The sequence below is a fragment of the Sminthopsis crassicaudata genome, chromosome 6, assembly GCF_048593235.1.
Source record: "Sminthopsis crassicaudata isolate SCR6 chromosome 6, ASM4859323v1, whole genome shotgun sequence".
NCBI lineage: Eukaryota > Metazoa > Chordata > Mammalia > Dasyuromorphia > Dasyuridae > Sminthopsis > Sminthopsis crassicaudata.
Genome location: NC_133622.1, coordinates 151,761,634 through 151,778,657, shown reverse-complemented (window position 1 = coordinate 151,778,657; position 17,024 = coordinate 151,761,634). Strand labels below are relative to the sequence as shown.

Here is a 17,024-nt window from a genome sequence, read left to right as displayed (position 1 = left end):
ATTTGGTTTAACTGGACACAGAAAAAAAATGGATGTGAATTCATATTATTTAAATTATGATATTCAATTCGATGAATATATATCTTCAGTACATGTCTTTTTGGGCTGGAATAAGAGAGCATTTTATTGTATTCAGAAAATTGTGTATTGTTTTATCCCAAGCTATTCTTTCACTCCAAGATCTTCCCTTTTTTAAAAACCAGTATTTTTTTTTTTTTTTTTTGCTGATGCTCTTTGACTACATCATGGAATATCCAAGTCTCTGAAGAATTATAGTTATGGGTCACCTTTAAAATTGTGTTAACTCCAGCAATATGAAATATGCTTGATGTAATTCAGTAGTTTTCTTCAGCTAGTGTGGTCCTATGGGAAATAAGAAGATAAAAAGAAATGTGATTTATAAATAGAATTGACAAGTTTTGATAATTGATTCGACTTATGAGATGAAGGAAAGTGAGAAATAAAGGATGATTGCAAAATGCTAAACATGATGATTGAAAGAATGACACTTTCCTAAACAGAAATAAGGAACTTATGAACAGGGATAGATTTTAGGAGGATGACAATAATTTTGGGTTTTGAACATGCTGAGTTGGAGATGCCTGTGAAAAAAGCAGGTGGTAACATCTAACACTTTATTTAGTAGTTGATAGTTAGTAGTAGGTAATTGGAGATAGAGGAGTAGAGAGCTCAGAAAAACAAGTTGATCAAGGGATTATCAATGATTATGGAGTAGGAGGAAGCATAACATTGTGTAACATTTAATGATCAGGAAATCTGGGGAGAAACCACAACAAACCACTTTCTGTAGTCCAAGTCAACATAGGGATTTAGCCAGAGATCTGCAGGCACTAGAAGGGGATTCAATTCAGGAATAGCCTAAGCACCTGCAGACAAAAAGCAGGTCTCACTGGGCCTGACCCTGTGTACCGTTCAGAGAGCAGGGCAAAATAGCAGGGCATAGGAAAAAAGTACAACCTAATTCCTTCATAAAATTTTTCTCTAAGTAAAAACACCAGACCCAATTCTAATTAGGTCCAAGAACTGGAGAGACAGGGAGGTCTGTGGGATGGATCTAGATAGGATGCATATGCATAGCAGAGAATGAAAGAGAACCAAAACCTGAGTATCAGTTCACTAGAGACTCCTGAACCTTGCCTTCCAGGATATAAAAATGGATACCATATGGGAGCTCTTGCCCCACTACCCAGCCCTGCATCAGACTGAAGCAGGCATTTGCACATAGGAGTGGTAGAGTAGAGCAGTCTCCAGTGAACCTTAGGAAAGAACACATTCTGAAGAAGCAGAAACTGTAGGTGACTCTCCAAGAATAAAAATATACATTTGATTTTTACTTCTAGCTCAGAGTAGAAGCCTGCAGTGCAATAACCTGGACAGAAGTCCCAGAACAAAGAGGAAACTACACTTCAGTCTCTCTGAACCTGTCAAGCTTTCCAGAGGACTATTAATAGCTGAGCACATTAACAGTCTACTGAAACTTCTAACCCAAGACAAGCCAACAGATCCAAATCCAGACTTGCATAGTTCATATTAGAAAGGCAGTGAGCAGACATTAAGCAAGTTATATCACTGTGGTAGCACTGAAAACTTACAGATTCCCCAGCTTAAGGTGGAGGATAGATGCTCAGGACAGGCGTTCTCCCTCAGAAGTGCCCAGAGTCTAGCTTAACACAAAGTCTAAAGTCAAGTAGTAGACTGGGAGAATGAGAAAAGAAACAAGGAAACAAAATCTTAACATAGTTATTTATAATAGGGAAGCTCAAGATACAAATTGAGAAGAAGAGAATTATGTAAATATTCCCAAGCAAAACGTTAAAGAATACAAGTTTAATTAGAATTCCTAGAAAGTGTTAAAGTAAAAGTTAAAAGGCTTGAAATAGGTGATATTAAAAAATACTAATACTCCCTTCAGCCATAGAAGGTCCAACTCCTGCATTAGTTCTTCCTCATTCAAGCGCTACAGTTGTTGCAGGCTTGCAACATGAAAGAGGTAGAGTTAAAAAAGGGGGAAAAGAATTGGGAGCTATGGAAGAAAGATATGAAAAGAGAACTAACATCTTGAAACAAGTACAAAATGTTACCAAAGAAAATAATTAATTGAAAAATTAGAATCGATCAAATAGAAAGTAATGATTTCGTGAGATATCAAAAAATATTTTTAAAAAAGACAAAAAAATAGAAGAAAATGTGAGTTGTAATTTCATAGCCAAAAAAAATTTATTGGCAGACTAGTGAATGAAATGTAATTTAAAATCACTAAACTACTTGAATTTCATAAATAAAAAAAAATAATTTCATAAATAAAAAAAAAGTCTTAGATGTTTTATTTCAAGAACCTTTAAAAATAAATGCCCACAAATTACACTTTTACCTAAATTAGTCTACTTATACAGTGTCATAGCAATCAGACTGCTAAAAAATTATTTTGTAGAGCTAGAAAAAATAATTACAAAATTCATCTGGAAAAAGTTATGGTAAAAAATATCAAGGGAATTAATGGGAAAAAAAATGCAAAGGATGGTGGCCTACTTGTACCACATCTAAAACTGTATTCTAAAGCATCAGTAATCAAAACCATTTCATACTGACTAAGAAATAAAGTTGTGGGTCAGTGGAATAGGTTAGGTACATAAAATACAATAGTCAATGACTGTAGTCATCTATTGTTTGATATACAAAAAATCTCCAGCTTTTGGGATAATAATAACTCACTATTTGGCAAAAATTTCTGGAAATACTGGAAAATAATGTCTTACATCCTATATCAAGATAAAATTGAAATGAGCACATGATTTAGACATAAAGAATGATATTACAAGCAAATCAAGAGAACAAGGGATAATTTACCTGCTAGATCTTTGGACAAGGGAGGAATTTATGGTCAAAGAACAAGACAACATTATGAAATGCAAAATGGATCATTTTGATTACATTAAATTAAAAAGGTTTTGCAAAAACAATACCAATGCATCCAAAATTAGAAGGGAATCAGAAAGTTGGGAAACAATTTCTTACTTCTAGTGTTTCTGATAAAGTCCTGACTTCTAAAATATATGAAGAACTAAGTTAAATTTATAAGAAAACAATACATTACTGAAATGATAAATGGTCAAAGGAAATGAACAATTTTTAGATGAAGAAATTAAAGCCAGATGTAATCATAAAATGCTCTAAAACCTCTATTGACTAGAGAAATGCAAATTAAAACAACTCTGAGCTACTACCTCATACCTATCAGATTGGCTAAGATGACAGGAAAAGATAATGATAAATGTTTGATAGGATGTGAGAAAACTGGGACACTAATGCATTATTGGTGGAGTTGTGAACTAATGCAACCATTCTGGAGAGCAATTTGGAACTATGTCCAAAGGGCTATCAAACTGTGCATACCTAGCAGTGCCACTATTGGGTCTCTATTCCAAAGAGATCATTCAAAAGGGAAAAATATTTGTAGCAGTTCTCTGTTGTGGCAAAGAATTGGAAGTCGAGTAGATCACCATTATATGGGAAATATCTGAATAAATTATGGTATTTCAATGTATGGGAATATTATTATTCTATAAGAAATAATGAACGGTTGATTTCATAAAAGCCTGGAAAGATTTACATGAGCTGATGCAGAATAAAGCGAGCAAAACCAGGAAAACATTGTGCACAGTAATAGCAAGAGTATATGGTGGTCAAATATGATAGACTTAGCTCTACTCAACAGCAATTCAGTAATCCCAGAAAATTTCAAAAATACTTAATGCCATCTGCATCCAGAGAGAGAACTATGAAAATCCTACAGTGGATCTTTATTAAAATTGGATGAATGAATCCAAACATTCATGATGAAAAGGCCCCAGCTGTGTGGATATTTTGAAATACAACGATAGGAATTAAGAAAAACATAAAGAGGTAAATATGAGTAATCACCAGAAGTTAAGCAAAGTTAAATTATTAACTCTACTATTAATGATGATACTAATAAAAGCTAGCATTTATATAGGCCCTAACTACTATGTGCCAGGTATTTTGCTAAGCACTGTATAAATATTAGTCAATATTTAATCCTATTTTGGGAGGTAGATGCTAGTATTCTTTCTTTCTTTTCTTTCTTTTCTTTCTTTCTTTCTTTCTTTCTTATTGGGGTTATGACTTGCCCAGGGTTATACAGTTAGGAAGTGTTAAGTATCAGCCAAGATTTGAAGTCATGTCCTCCTGACTTCAGGGTTGGTGCTCTATCTACTGCACCACCTAACTGCCACGATGAATGCTAGTATTATCCCCATTTTAGATATGAGGAAACTGAGGCAAATATGTGAATTGACTTGATCAGGATCATATACCTAGTACATTTCTGAGCTGGAATTCAACTTGGTCTTCCTGATTCCAGGCACACAACTTTATCCACTGTATCACTCCTCCTTTTCTTCAGGACTTCTCGAGATAAAGGTGTGACTAAATTGTGTTTGATGATCTGAAAAGAATAGAAAGTAAAAGGAAGAATAATATACTGGGAGAGTGGGGAAGGCAGGAAAAATAATGGAGAAAGTTATTTCACATAAATGGAATAAGAAAGTAGCAAATCTGCACAACAAGGAGGAAGAAGTGAGGATTGCATGACACTTAAGCCTCATACACATTTGAACTGGTCAAAGAAGGAAGGATACATGTACATACTTTTGGATACAGAAATATATTTCACACAATAAGGAAACAGGAGGAAAAGATATTAAGGGAATGGAACGAAGAGTAAATGAGAAGTAGAGGAGATAAAAGGAGATTAGAACAAAAGCAGACTCCATAAGTATGACTGTGAATGGCATGAATTCATCCATAAAATGAAAGAGGATAGCAGGATGAATTAGAAACCAGAGTCCAACAAACTGATATTTACAAGAAACTTCTAAGAGGCTGGAAGCAGAATCTATTATTCTCTAGATGAAGTAAAAAAAAGCATAATAATAACGATATAGAAGCAGCAGCAACAAAAATAGAATCAATTAAAAGAGATAAAAAACTACATTTTGCTAAAATGGATTGTAGTTGTCATTGTATTAATATTAATATTAAACAAATGCACCAAATATCATAAACTTATTTTTTAATTTAAAAAAATTATATTATTTATATTTCTAAAAAAAAACAAACCCAAAAACCATAAATCCTAAAGACGAGGTAGATGAAAATATAGAAGGTAGAAGAGGTATAGGGAAAAGTAGATAGTAAAACTAATAGTAGGATAATAAAATATCAATAGTAGCTTTTTTGTAGTAGGAAAAAAACTGGAAATTACTGGGGTTCCTACCATTTTGTGATGACAGCAGTTATGAAATAGAAATGTAGTAGAATATTGTGCCATAAGAAAACATGAGGAGAATAATTTCAGGAAAATCTAGGGAGACTTAAATGAATTTAAGCAGCATGAAATGAGCAGAACTAGAAGAAGCACATATACAGTTACACCAATGTTGCAAAAATTAGTGATTTTGAAGATTTCTGAATTATGAGCTACCATGATTCCAGAAGGTATAACCCATTTCTTGATGGAAAAAATATGCAATAATGTGCAGAGTGAGATACATTTTTGGAAGGGGCTGATTTTGAATTATATAGATAATATTTGACTATGCTTAGTCTAAACTAGACTAAACATTTTATTGAAGAGTTTTGTGTGTTTTTTTTTAACAAAAAAAACTTTAGGGAAAATTTTTTTTGGTAAAATATTTTAAAATGAAAATTAAAATAAAAAATGTAAATTGAATGGTATTTAATAAAGAAAAATTATAAAAATGTGTGGTTTTAAGGTACTTGGTAAGACTTCTATGAATAGATACAGAATGAAACAGAAGCAGAATATTTATTCACTATCAACAATATTGTAAAGACAAAAATCTTTTTAGCATTTTGTTATTCCGATTAATGAAGTGAACAGTCATACTGTCAGAGAACTGCAGATTAAGCAGGTATTTACCTCTTTTATCTTGAATCCATAATTTCTTTCTAGAGAAGGAATAATACATTTTTGAATATAGCCAGTGCAGGAATTTGTTTTCTTAATTGTACATATTGGATTTTTTTTTTTTTTCTGATTGAAGAGGGAAGCTACAAGTAAATATTTCTTAATTCAAAAAAAAAAAAGTTTAAAGGAAGGCAGAGTCAAGATGGTAGATTAAAGGCAGGGACTTGAGTTCTCCCACATCTCATCTAAACAACTTTAAAAATAATACTTCAATTTGAATTCTAGAATGGTAGAACCAACAAAAGGTCAGAATGAAACACTTTTCTATCCCAGGACAACTTAGAAGATCTTCAGGAAGTCTGTCTCAGCAATATGGTGGTCAGATATGCTTTGGAGGCAGCAAGAGCTTTGGGAGTTTCCAACCCACAGATGATAAAGGAATTGGAAAACTGGTTAAAATGAAATTACAGGGAACCCTTTGCTGCCATTGAGAGCAGGACTCTTGTCACATTGCCCATTCACACTTCCAGGTTTTAGTTGTAGAAGTCAGAGAAACAGTAGCTCACTAGTGTTTGTACAGGGTACAGGGGTCCTAGTCACAGTTCCAGAGTGGGGAAGAGTGCTTGTAGTCACTCACAGACCAGAGCAAAGGCCAGTAGAGGACTGTACCAACTTGGAAGAACCAAAAACCTGCATACCTCCAGAATTAGTTCTGAAAATATCAGTAAGAAAAGTTTGGGATAGTGTCCCTTCCACTCAGGGATCAGAACCCAACTTTAAAATAAAGTTCTAAGTTAAGAAATGGCTGGGAAAATGACCTACAAAAATAATAGAAGCAACAAATCCTGATGGTATAAAGTTACTATGATAACCAGAAAGATGAAGACATGGATTCAGAACAGCTAAGTCAAAACAGTTCTATGCAAAGCTTCAAAGAAAAACTCAAATTGGTCACAGATCCAAAGAATTCCTAGAAGAGCTCAAAAGGAAATTTAAAAATCAAATAAGAAAGATACAGGTAATTTTTGTAAAAGAAATGGGAATGATGCAAGAAAATTATGAAAAGAAAGTTAATAGCTTTGTAAAGGAGAATTGATCAAATAGAGAGAGAGAGAGAGAGAGAGAGAGAGAGAGAGAGAGAGAGAGATTCATTGAAGAAAAGAACTCCTTAAAAAGTAGAATTGGCTAAATGAAAAAGGAAGTACAAAAATTTAGTGTGAAAAAAGTAATACCTACATAACCAAATTTCAGAGCTGTAGGTCGATATTGCAACTAGCCAGAAAAAAAAAATTAAATATCATGGAAGTAGAAGCAGAATCACATAAAATTTAGCATCTTAAACATTAAAAGAGTAGAGAATTTGGAATGTGATATTCTGAAAGGCAAAGCAGTTAGGATTGCAACTAAGAATTACTTCCCAACAAAACTGAACAAAATCTAAAGGGGAAAACATGGGTATTTAATGAAATAAAGGACTTTAAAGCATTCCTGATAAAATTATTAGAGTTGAATAGGAATTAAGACTTTCAAAAATAAGACTGAAGGAAAGCATACAATTGTAATCATGAAAGAGAAATCATAAAAAGCTCAATAAGGTTAAACTGTTTACATTCCTACATGGAAAGATGATACTGGTAACTGAAGAACTTTATCATTATTAGGCATTGGGACATTATTAGGACCGTTAGAGAGAATATTCATATAGGATATGGGTATGCATTGACTACTAGGTTGATCTACAAAAAACTCCCCAAAAACAAAAAAACAAGTTAAGGGGTGATGAAAACTACATTGGAGAAGGGGAAAAGGAAAATTAGAATGTGGAAAATTATCTCACATTAAAGAGTCACAAAAAGAAGAAAGAGCTTTTACAGTGGAGGGGTAGTAATGCTTGAATCTTACTTTTTATCAGTATTAACTTAAAGAGGGGATAAAATATACATTCAGTTGAGTATTGAAATTTATCTTACCTTCCAGGGAAATTGGAAGGGAAGCAGATTAAGGGATCCAAAGCAAACAGAATTTTGAAGAAAGAAAAGGTAAAAAAGAAAATGAGAGAAGGATAATGGGGGTGGGGATGAGAATAAGATAGGGGGAAACTGTGAATGTGAATATGATGAAGTCATCCATCAAAAGGAAGCAAATAGAGTAGGTTAAAAGGCAGAAGCTGACAATGTAGTTTGCAAGAAACACTTGAGCAGACACACACATAAAGTAAACATAGGGGTTGCAGTAGAATCTACCAGATATTTAAAGGACAATTCATCCCAGCACTATATATAGAATTTGGAAAAACAGGCAAAGAAGCTATTCTAGCAAATTCCTCTAACAGTATAGGTATGATGCTGATATCTGTTCAGTAAAAACAAGAACAGACAAAGAAAACTATAAAACAATTTACCTAATGAAGACTGATGCACAAATTTTAAATAAAATACTAGCAAGGAGATTATAGCAATATATCATGAAGATCATAACACTATGACCAAATGGGATTTCTACCAGAATTGCAGGATTGGTTCAATTTTAGGAAAACTATCAGCATAATTGACCATATTAATAACAAAGCCAACAAAAATCATATGATTATCTCAGTGGATAAAGATTTGGACAAAAACAAAACTCATTCCTATTGAAAACACTAGAAACCATAAGAATAAATGGAGATTTCCTTAAAATGATAAGTAGTCTATGCCTAAAACCATCAGCAAGCATTATCTATGATGAGGATCAACTAGAAGTCTTCCCAGTAAGGTTAAGGTGAAGGAAAGCTGTTCATTATTCCCAACATTATTCACTGTTATACTAGGAATGCTAGCTATGGCAATAAGAAAAGAAAAAAGAAAGGAATTGAGAATAAGCAATAAGGAAACAAAATCATCACTATTTGCAGATGATGTAGTGGTATACTAAGGGAATCATCTGAAATAATTAACTTCAGCAAGGTTTCATGGTATGATAAACCCATATAAAACATCAGCATTTCTATTTGTTGCCAACAAAATTCAACACCAAGAGAGAGATTCCATAGAAGAAAACTGTAGCCATCATAAAATGAACCTAAAAGTTTTGCACAAAGAAAAACAATGCAACTAAGGTTAGAAGAAAAGCAGAAACTGGAAAATAATTTTTCTGATAAAGTTCTCATTTCTCAACATTTCTATACTTCAAATTATAAAATTACAAGTCATTTCCCCATTGATAAATACTCAAAGAATATGAAAAGAAGAAATCAAAAGGAAAATCAAAGGAATCTATAGTCCTAAGAAAAAATATTCTAAATCATTGTTGATCAGAGAAATGCAAATTAACAACTCTTGAATGTCACTATAATAGTTGAAATAAGGTAAACTAGGACACAAGTTTCCAAGCACAGCCATTTTCTCGGGATAGTGAGAATCTACCAGTCAATAGAATCTTCCTGATTAAGCTAAGACCTTGAGGGAGTACAAAACAAAAACAGAACAGGGTAGGCAATATCCAGGAGTTGAAGACAACATGATTAGTTACATAGCTGAGATGTGGGAATTGATATGATTGGAAATTTGATAACAAGGTATAGCAATGACCCTCTACTTCCTCCTTATTATAAAAAAAGGCTTGTTATCTGCATCTGGTTGGAAGGTCAAAAGATAATGGATTAGCTCTTTTGGAAAGCAAATTAGACATTGTTGAAAGATGACTTGATGGTGTAGATATTAGACCAAGTTTTTTGGTGTCCACACATTCCCTAGTATAGCAAAATTCCATGAGATAAAAATAGACCAGTGATTACTAAGAGAACTGGATTTCTGAACTCAGCTCATTACATTAGCTTATTTCTGAACTAAATTAAAAGACAGAGAACTGTGACTAAAACAATTACATGACAAAAGTAATTAAGTAGGATTAGTAAGAAAATGACACAGGATCCATCATGATCATTTCACTACTTCATATCTGTTAGATTGGCTAATATGGCAGAAAAGGAATGTGGAAAAATTGGGATTAATGTACTATTGGTGCAGTTGTGAACTGATCTAACCATTCTGGAAAGCAATTTCGAACTATGCCCAAAAGACTGTCAGGCACTGTTGTCTATACCTCAGAGAGATTACAGAAAAAGGAGAGAATCTCTATACACAAAAATATTTATAATACTTCTTTTGATGGTGGCAAAGAATTAGAAATTTAGAAGATGCCCATCACTTGGGGAATCACTAAAAAAATGTGGTATACTTAACGTGCTATGAAAAATGATGAGCAGGATGCTTTCAAAAAAAATCTAGAAAGACTTACATGACCTGGTAAAAATGAAGTAGTAGAAGCAGGAGAACAATGTACACAGTAACAGAAATATTATACCGTGATTAACTGTGAATGACAGCTTTCTCAGCAATATAATTGCTGAGACGATTCCAAAGGACTTATGATGAAAATTGCTATCCTACTTAAGAGGAAGAACCAGTGAAGTTAGAATGCATTTCAAAACGTAGGTGATTTTTTTTTTACTTTATTTTTCTTGTTTATTTGTTTGCAATATAGCTGATAAGAAAATATATTTTGCATAATTGTACATGTAGAATCAAATTGCTTATATTCTCAAGGAGAGAATTTATAATTCAACATTATACATTATTGGGAATTATTGTTAAGGGGATTTGAGGTATATAATTTAGCAGAAGAAACTCACATAAAAAACTTATGGTGTGTGTTTCTATTGAGAAGGGGTTGGTTGGAAGGTACAAAGATATAAAGAAACTTGGGCTCATGTAAGGAAAATCTTTCTAGCAATTAGAATTTTTTCAAAGTGGAATGGGTTACCTTGAGTGGTACTGGGCACCCTTCATTAGAAATCTTCAAGCAAAGGCTAGTTGGCCACCTTATGAGTTTATTATAAAGTGGATTCTTATTCAGATACAAGTTGGATTAAAAGGCCTTTGATGTGTCCTTCAGCTCTGAGATTCTTTGATTCCATTTCTGTCCTCTCCTCCATTCTATCTTGTTAATCTACATTTATCACTATTAGGAAGAACTCAAGATTCATTTCTTCCTAGAAACCTTTCCCTATGCTAATTCTTCCTTTGTATTCACAGCAGTGTTGCTTGCTAGCTTGTATGTACTTCAGTCTTTGTAAACCAGTTGCATCCTTCTTATGTATTTGTCTTAACTCTGCAGATTGAATGAAAACTCTTTAAAAGCAGGAACTACGATTACTTTTTGTAGCCCCATTTTATGATTGCTGACTTAATTTATAATTCTTGATTGTTTGATGAATGGAAAAACTGTCCAAGAATTAGAACTGCTTAAAAATGGAAAGGGCAATCCGGAGAGGTGATGGTTTCCTCATGAGTAAAAATGTTTAATCGGAGTTTGATCTGACTCTTTATGACTCCATTTGAGCTTTTTGGGTTTTTTTGGCAAAGATACCAGAGTAGTTCGCCATTTTCTTTCCCAGATCCTTTTTCAGATGAGAAAACTGAGGCAAACTGGTTAAGTGACTTGTCCAGGGTCACAGTAAGTGTCTGAAGCTAGATTTGAACTCAGGAAGATGAATCTTACCACCTCTAGGCCTGGCACTCTAACCCCTGCTCTTGTATTAATGAGGATTCCTTTTTGGTTTGATTTGGGTGAAATAATTGCTGAGGTGCCTTTCAACTCTCAAATTCTGTGATTCTGTAAATAAGTGGAACTTCAGATGACTCTTTTGATGTAAAAAGCAAAAATTTCAGGTAAAACTACAAAGCAATACCAGGTCATGTTCTCTTTCTTCTTCATTCTTAACCTTTCTCCCAGTTTTGTTATCAGATTTCATCTCACGTGCATCTTCTCATATCTTTTCAGGTAATCTTTGATGGTGAAGAAGCAGTGGATGCTGGTGGTGTCACAAAGGAATTCTTCCTTTTGCTTTTGAAGGAACTTTTGAATCCTATCTATGGGATGTTTACCTATTATCAAGATTCAAACCTCTTATGGTTTTCTGACACAGTAAGTCAACAGGGTCACACTGAAACAAATGGTAGATTCAACAAAATAAGTCATATATGTTCCCCTCCCCCCCAAATCATTTGATCACTCTTGATCTGGTGACCTTGGCCATGACAAAAATGATAAGGATACAAGCTCCAATAGTCTTTTATTTAGTTTTTTGTACTTTAAGGCTCAGAGGAATTTTATGTTGGTCATTATGTTAGTGCTTTCCATAAGTGGTAGAAAGTCAGCCTTCATTCTTCTTTAACTGATGGAGAAACTGAGTCAGAGCCATAACAAGACCTATTTAGTAAATAGTGGTAAAAATATGCTTTTCAATTAACTAGATGTATTGGTTATGCTATTATTACATTTTCCCTCACTTGCTTCTATCAATTGATTTCTTAATTTGGACTACATATCATCACCTGGAAGACACTTTAACCTTTGAGGCGTTTCATTAGACAGTAGTAATATGTAAATGAGGCCTCCTATTAAACAAAAATTATTTTGAATTAGATGGTACTGAGCTTCTGAAATTGTGTGTGTGTGTGTTTTAAGTATTAACTTTTTTTTTAAGTGTTTTGTAGAGCACAACTGGTTTCACCTGATTGGTATAATCTGTGGACTAGCTATCTACAACTTCACTGTGGTAGATCTTCACTTTCCACTGGCTCTCTACAAAAAATTACTAAATGTAAAACCTGGCTTGGAAGATTTAAAGGAGCTATCACCTACTGAAGGAAGGTATAAAATGGAAATAAACTGGGTGTTGGGTTTAGTTTTTCTTACTTTTGAAATTTGGATCACCATAGATGAAAGTGAAAATATATTGATTAGTTTAAGTTTATGGAACTGTTTTTTGTTTGTTTTGTTTTGTTTTTGTTTGTTACTATTTTGTTATTCATAAATATAAATATGACAGGAATGCCATTGGAATTTCTGACCATTCTCCTTTGCTCTGTATCTTTCACTGTTAGGAGTCTGCAGCAGCTTCTTGATTACCCAGGGGAAGATGTAGAAGAAGTGTTCTGTCTCAACTTCACAGTAAGGAGCACCAAACATATTTGGCTACTAAACTGTGTGCCTCACTGTGTGTATAACTTAGAGTGCCTACTTCTTAATTACTCATAAAGTCTGTCATAAACATTTTCAGGTGGTTCCAGTGGTCTTCAAAACCAGGACAAATTCAAGGATTTGTCCTTCAAAAAAAAGGACAAATTCAAAGATTTGTTGAAAACAAATGCCATTCATATAGTAGGTATTCAGTAATGAGTGCCTCCTCCTGCACCTATTCCTTCCTACATCATTTTTAAAAGATATGTTCATGAATTTATGTATCTATATTTATGACTTATCCCCATACTAAATTATAAGCTCTGTGAAGGCAGTTTTTGTTTTAACTTTATATCTCTCTTAATCTCTAATATAATTCTCTTGTGTACAGTAATTGCTTAACAAATGCCTGTTCAATTGATTACATAGTTTTTAAATGGGTAAATCATAAAAGTCCTTAAATTAGCTCAGAAAGCCAACTTAATCTATTTTTGTGCAGTGCTAGACATCACACAGCTGTGCTAACTGGGCTTGTTACATATTTGTTATTCAGTCATTATTAGACATTCAACACAGAAAAACCACCCCTTTTCTCTTTCCCAATTGACTAATATTTTCCACACCCCTTCCAGACCTTCCACTTGACCCTCAGGCTAGAGTGCTGGGCTTGGAATTAGGATGACATACGTGCAAATCTAGCCTTAGACATTTATTCAGTGTTCCTAGGAAAGGCAGTTGATTTCCTTATCTGTAAAATGGGGATAATAACAGCACCAAGGATCACTGGAGATAATTTTAAGCACAGTATCTGGCACATAGTGGCTCTGTATAAATGTCAGTTATCATTATGCTCAAACCTCTCAAGTCATTATTCCATTCCCAGTAGACCTTGTTCAGTATTTCAGAATCTTAGATCTGGAATTGGAAGGAACATGGGATGCTGTCTAGTACCAATCCTCTCATTTTGTATATTAGGGAACTAACATCCACAAGTGACTTGTCCACATCATCTGTAGAGCAGGTGGCAGGGCTTGGTTTCAAACCAAGGTTTTCTAGCACCAAATCCAGTATTTTTGGCTGATTCGTCTTTATTTTAAAACCTTTTTAACATCATTCCTCATCCTCTGTTTTTTCACTCCAGCTTCTGATTTAAGCCTTTGTCATTAAGGCTGACCTCTCCACTTGTTTCCTTGATCCTATCCCCTGATGTCATCTCTACCATCTCCTTCCCCTTCCCCTGCTCCTCTCTTATCATCTCCCTACCATCCTCTGCTTTTCCTTATCTTCTGTTAAGGAATGGAAAGAAAGATTCTTGCAGATCTCTCAACAGTTAAGAGAGGGAGATTTACTTAGCCCTAATGTTGAAAAGATATAGCGATGCACTAGCATTTCTTTAGCTTAAGTAGCCATGGCCTATTTTATCTCCACATATCAAGTCAGCGGGATTGGATGCAGTGACTGCCTCAGAATGAGTACCAAGTTTGCTTTTAGGTAATCATGAAGCAATATCACTATGGATAAAGGCTGCACAAAACTGCATCTAGGAATGCACAGTTTGACCCTAAGCCCTTTGGGCCAGTCAAATCCCAGTCAAGTCCCCCAAATCTAATCCATATTACACAGTGAGCTAGAAATCTATCCTGGTAGGTATTAGTTGATTCTCACACATCTCTGTCTACTGACTTCTTTTCTGCAACTTATATAAATATGTCGAAATCTCTCTATTTTAAAATTACATTTAAAAAAAGAAATCTCTTCTGAGCTTAGTAGCAGTTACTAAATGGGACACACACATAAAAAAAGAAACAACAAAACTTTCATTTAACTTCCTTTTCCTCTCTAGTTTTCATCTGGTACATATCATCTCTTTTGCCTTTCAGAGATAAATTACAAGGGAGGGAAAAAATCTATACTAGTTACCTCCACTTTCTGGATAAACAAGAAGTGAGTGCACTTCTCAATCCTTTTCAGCCTGACTTTTGATCTCAGTCAAAGGTTCAAGGTTATCAATTATCTCTTAATTATCAGTTTTAATAACCTCCTCTTAGTCTTCATCCTTTTTGACCAACATATTGCATTTCATACTTTAGACTTAGACAGTCTGCTCTTTTTGGATATTCTCTACATCTTGGGTTTTGATGAAACTTTGTTCTCTTGTTTCTCCTGACTTGCAACATACTTTCCTTCCATTTTCCTGTATGACCCTGAGCAAATAGTTTAAATTCTTCTGTCTCTTTGGCTGTTCCTTCATTTGTTTGACTGGATTACTATTCATCAGGACTTTGTCTTCTCCCTCCATTCTCAATGGGAGCTGATCAGCTTGCATATTGTCACCTCTCATTTCTATGCAAATGACTCCCAGATGAAAGTATAAATATAAATGACATAGGTATAGATATTTCTTGTAGTTCAACTTCCAATCTGTTATTTCTAAAATTCCAATTTGAACATGTCACTACCTTAATCAAGAAACTTTCAGTCACTCCCACTTGGATTTAGGATAAGACAGACATTTCAGACTCTTTACAGTTTGATTGACAAATTTTACCTTTCTTGTTGCGCATTGTTCACATATTCTTAAATTCCAGCCAAACTGACTTACTTTCTTACGTGTTTATATTTATTTATCTGTGTTCATTCTTCTCTCAATCTTGCCCCCCATTGTCTATCAAATGTTGTTTTTGAACAGCAATTATTTATTTTTTAAATTTGTAGCCACAACTGCTTAAATAAGACAGCCAGGTCACATGGTAGATAGAGTAGAAGGTCTGCAGCTAGAAAGTCCCATCTTTGTGAATTCAAATCCAACCTCAGACACTTAGTAATTTTGTGTGACCCTGGGCAAATAATTTTACCCTGTTTGCCTCAGTTTTCTCATTTGTAAAAATGAGCTAGAGAAGAAAATGGCAAACCAAGTAATATTTGCCATGAAAACCCAAAAAGGGGTTGTAAAGAATCAGATATATCTAAGATGACTCACAGTAACAAAAATAATAAAGGATCTAAATAAAAATAAGAGCAATAATAATAATAGCTAACATTCATATGATACTTTAAGGTTTGCAAAATGCTTTCGGAAATGAGTGTGTGAATAAGAAAATTTACACACTAGACATTTGTTTTCTGTAGTTGACATTTTCTATCTTCTAAATGTCTTCTATTCATACTTAAAAGCTCAGCAAGGAACAAGGGAAAGTCATCTGTAACAAATATCCCTTTTGCTTGCTAATGCAGGTTCTTTCTTTTTCTGTTTTCCTGTTTTGCTTTTCTCAGTATTGTTCTGGAAATGAACATGGAATAAAAGAATGATTTTCTTTCTTTTTTTTTTTTTTTAAATAAAGATATGCAGAGAAAGTTATGGGGTGGTTGAAGAGAAGAAGCTTATACCTGGAGGAGACAAAATGACTGTTCAGAAAGACAACAGGTTCGTATTGTTAATTGTCCTTCTTTGTGCCCATAGCAAGAAATTTATTTCATGACTTAGAAGCCAATCTGTTGACCTTCTTAGAATAAGACAGGTGCCAAATTCTAAGTTCTTTTATGAGAACTATGTTATATTGGAGTCACAAAATGAGGAAGGGGAGGTACATTTTGTAAAATAGTCATGGATGGTTTTTTCAGCTGATGAAGAGAATTGATACTGGCTTCAGATTTGGTTGTTTGTTATTGTTTCTAATCTCTTATATGCATTCTAATGAAAATTGACTTGTATTTTCAAACACAACTGATGGCTGACTTAAAGAATCAGAACAGTTCTGGGTCTGTCTTTTTAGAAAGAATTACATTAAAAAAATCATCTGGGAAGGAGAGCTTTAAAAACTCAACAGTTTATGTTTAAATAATTAAAATCACTTATAAATCACTTGCAAATCTATGTGAAGCCATGGCATTTTCAGTATGTCACATTTAGCCTTCCATATGCCCTGAATTTTTTTTATTAACACTAAGATAGATTGGAGGTCAAACAAATGTATAATTAATGGAAAAAATGTAGATTAGAGGCAGCGAGGATTAGTGGATAGAACTGGTGGACTCAAGAGTCAGGAAT

General features: G+C 33.9%; 1 protein-coding gene across 4 annotated transcripts in view; it reads left to right on the top strand.

Moving 5' to 3' along the window:
- Nucleotides 1-17,024, top strand: part of HERC3 (HECT and RLD domain containing E3 ubiquitin protein ligase 3) — a 163,885-nt gene that overhangs the window by 115,609 nt on the left and 31,252 nt on the right. For all 4 annotated transcript variants that reach the window (XR_012483493.1, XR_012483494.1, XM_074275296.1 and 1 more), the window contains 4 exons: nucleotides 11,795-11,938; nucleotides 12,501-12,667; nucleotides 12,901-12,967; nucleotides 16,318-16,400. Coding sequence is in view for 2 of the 4 variants with exons in the window: in XM_074275296.1 (XP_074131397.1) it covers nucleotides 11,795-11,938; nucleotides 12,501-12,667; nucleotides 12,901-12,967; nucleotides 16,318-16,400 (461 nt within the window). In the remaining 2 variants the exon portion in view is untranslated. The remainder of the gene's footprint in view (nucleotides 1-11,794; nucleotides 11,939-12,500; nucleotides 12,668-12,900; nucleotides 12,968-16,317; nucleotides 16,401-17,024) is intronic.